Raw genomic sequence first — 3,354 nt, 5'->3', positions numbered from 1 at the left:
CTCACAGTCACTGCCAAACACAACACATGGCACCTCCTTGCCAATGTAACCCTCAGCACGCCAGATGATTTCCTCCACTGGGAGGGGAAAGTGGTACCAGTCATACAYGTTGTTGACACGCCATTCATCATCTCCAGCCACATCCTCCAGGAGTTCCTTCTTCACCTTGGCCATTCCAGTGAGTATTGTCTCAGTGGGGTCTGACCTGGGTGGACCCTTTTCATCTGGGGAGGGCAGAGAGGAGATAAGGCAGGCAGGCAGATCCTCTCTGGCCCCTCCAGGATCTCAGATGGGTTTCTCACTGCTCCTGGAAAGGCCAGCTACACACACAGGGTCCATCACCAGCACATGGACGGACACAGGGCTGCTGGGCACCCCAAGCACCCACTCTGCACCCTGCCAGGCTGCACCAGCCTTACCTGCAGCTGTCACATGGATGACATATCCACCCCCCACACAGAGGGCCCAGTGCTGGTAACCTTGCCGTTTGATCTCAATCAGGTCCCCAGGGTTGGGGCTGGACGTGTCTTGTATAAAATCAGGAATGTGCACTTCTCCACGTACTAAAGCCCTCAGCTGGAAAACACACAGTAAACTGTCATCAAGAAATTTAGTTTACTTTTTGAGAAAGTTAAGGTCAAACTTTGGTTTTTCCATACAAAGAGTCAGTTGGAAGTAGCTGATAAAAACCAGTATAAGGGCAGATAGTCTGCTCCATTCCTCAGCAAAGCACTGGAGGGGACGTGGAAGGATAAGAAAAGGAAAATTTGCTTTCAAGGGTTTGCAGAGTACCACAAACATCATCACAGGCAAAATATAAAAGCAGATGTGACAAACAGGCCAGTACTGCTGGGGATCACCTTGAATGATCCTGTTCTTGACTCGTTATTTCTTAATTGGATGGCAGGGAGAAGCTGAACTGTTGAACTTGCACACAAAGTTATACTCAGATAAACGAGGATTTTAGACACGATGATTTTGGTTTTTTACATTTTTTAAGACTCTCATTTAACTTTTTTAATAAGGGTGACAAGGCTGGGCAGAGATCCAGTTGCAGCCAGGGAAACCCTGCCTTTCTGTGAGCTCTTTCTGTTGGCCCAGCACTATTCTCTTTCTCTCTGGATTTGATCCTCAGCAAGCACACCCACACTGTGAAAAGACAACAGCACAGCTCCCTGTGCCAGCATGCAAACAGTTGCTGTCTTGAGGGGGAATGGGGAAGAAAAAACACTGGCTGGAAATATGATAAGCATTTTTATATAACCCCAGGCATGGTAATGGAGAATAGGCAGGGATAAACAGGGTAAATAAATCAGTGGGAGAAATATTTCCTATAAGCTGGAAGGGAAATACCCAGGTTTTTACCCACAGGAATGTGGCAGGATCTTTCCCTCGGACAGAGCAAAAGCTTATCTCCCTGTTACATATGACTTGGTAAGGCCAGAATGATTTCCATGTGATGAATTAACTGGGATGACAACCTCTTATCCCAGCAATACACATCCTGGCTTGAATGTTGAGAAAGGAAAACCTAAAATTAGTGACTGCAGTACACAAGCACTTTTACAACCATAAAAGACCACTGTGATTTTCATGAAATCAGAAACCTATAAACTCATTGAGTGTGTGGAGAATTCTCCTCGATGTCAAGATTTTGACATCGAGTTACTTCCCTGGGAACCTCTGCACACCGCTATCATTTTTTGGTAAGTGATTTTGACACCTAACTAATAATATTTCTTTGCTAGTTGTAACATAAGGTAACTCTATAATCGTGCACTCTATCTTTATCTGTTGCAGGGTTTCTTTAGTTTTATTGCTATGTAGCAATAGAATCTGTCTAAGTCTCAAGTCTGTTTTCCTTGGTCTATTCAATAAATAATTAATGTTGTAAGAGGCCAGATTGGTCAACATTAAGAACTTGTGAGTGAGAGTGGTTTTGGGGTGCTTGCTGCCCCAATACAGCTCCTGTGCATTTCCAGAGACCTGGGCAGAGTCAGGGACTTGTGCAAGCTCTCCCCTCGTGTCCCATTGGTAACAAGGAGCTGACATTCAGTAAGAGGGCAGTGTTGGGGTGCAGACAGAGCACAGTGACCCTCCAGGTGCAGGGGCTGTGGGCAGCCCAGAGGCAGTGCTGCTCTGGAGCCCACGCCTGGCCCTTGGCTGTCCCCATGCAGGGTGCAGGCTGTGTCCCAGCCCCGCGGCGAGCAGCGAGCAGCCAGGAGGTGCCCTGGGAGGCACACAGGGGCTCAGCCCGGGGCACTCACCTTGGAAGAGATTGCATCACCATAGCGGAGCTTTGTCATAAAGCGCTCAAAGTTGCTGCCAAGTTCATCATATGGCATCACCTTGTCAATCCAGCTCTCAGCACGCTCGATGATCTCCTCCACGGGGAGGGGAGTGCAGTACCAGTCATGCTTGTTGTTGACATACCAGTCATCATCTCCAGCCAACTCCCTCAGGACATTCTTCCTCACCTTCACCTTTGCCTTTCTGGTGAATATTATCCCAGTGGTGTCTGATTTCGGTGGACCCTTTCCATCTGGGGAGGGCAGAGAAGAGATAAGGCAGGCAGGCAGATCCTCTCTGGCCCCTCCAGGATCTCAGATGGGTTTCTCACTGCTCCTGGAAAGGCCAGCTACACACACAGGGTCCATCACCAGTACATGGAGGGACACAGGGCTCCTGGGGCACTGCAAACACCCACTCTGCACCCTGTGACAGCTGCACCAGCCTTACCTGCAGCTGTCACATGGATGACATATCCATCCCCCACATAGAGGGCCCAGTGCTGGAAACCTTGCCATTTGATCTCCATCAGGTCCCCAGGGCTGGGGTGGCACTTCTCATGTGGTATTTCAGGAATGTGCATTTTTCCACATAGAAAAGCCCACAGCTGGAAGACACACAGTAAACCTTCAGAAATAAGTTTAGCTTACTTTTTGACAAAGTGAAGGTTAAAATCAATTTCTCCATAGAAATAATCAATAGGTTGTGGAAGGAAAAATAAGGATGAAGGAAGAAAACCTACTCCAGTCCTAAGCAAAGCAGTGGGAGGGAAATGGCAGGGTCAGGAATAGAGAATTTGCTTGCAGGTGCTACCACAAACCTCATCACAGACAAAATATAAAAGCAGATGTGACAAACAGGCCACTGCTGATGGGGATCATCTTGAATGATCCTATTCTTGACTTCTTGGTTCTTAATGGGATGGCAGGAATGCAAGGCCAAAATGCTGAACTTGCACACAAAATTATASTCAGATAGGAAATTATTTTAGACATGATGAATTTGGGCTTTTACATTTTTCTAAGGTTCTCGCGTAACTTTTTCAATAAGGGCAGCAATGGCTGG

The 3,354-nt window shown here is 47.4% G+C and overlaps 2 protein-coding genes across 2 annotated transcripts in view; both read right to left on the bottom strand.

The window, feature by feature from the left end:
• LOC130585053 (phospholipase A and acyltransferase 1-like) overlaps positions 1-2,173 on the bottom strand; it is a 2,935-nt gene extending 762 nt beyond the window's left edge. The window contains exons 1-3 of the mRNA XM_057385379.1: positions 2,153-2,173; positions 420-576; positions 6-275 (exon numbers count right to left, since the gene is read on the bottom strand). Coding sequence (XP_057241362.1) covers positions 6-275; positions 420-576; positions 2,153-2,173 — 448 coding nt within the window. The remainder of the gene's footprint in view (positions 1-5; positions 276-419; positions 577-2,152) is intronic.
• The window catches only part of LOC130585051 (phospholipase A and acyltransferase 1-like), a gene marked incomplete at its 5' end in the record, with an annotated part of 13,362 nt that continues 12,075 nt past the window's right edge, over positions 2,068-3,354 (bottom strand). The window contains 2 exons of the mRNA XM_057385374.1: positions 2,068-2,542; positions 2,740-2,916. Coding sequence (XP_057241357.1) covers positions 2,250-2,542; positions 2,740-2,916 — 470 coding nt within the window. The remainder of the gene's footprint in view (positions 2,543-2,739; positions 2,917-3,354) is intronic.

This window comes from Malurus melanocephalus, unplaced genomic scaffold (genome assembly GCF_030028575.1).
Source record: "Malurus melanocephalus ecotype Western Australia unplaced genomic scaffold, MMel_1.1 scaffold_821, whole genome shotgun sequence".
Lineage (NCBI taxonomy): Eukaryota > Metazoa > Chordata > Aves > Passeriformes > Maluridae > Malurus > Malurus melanocephalus.
This window is presented reverse-complemented; position numbering and strand designations above follow the sequence as displayed.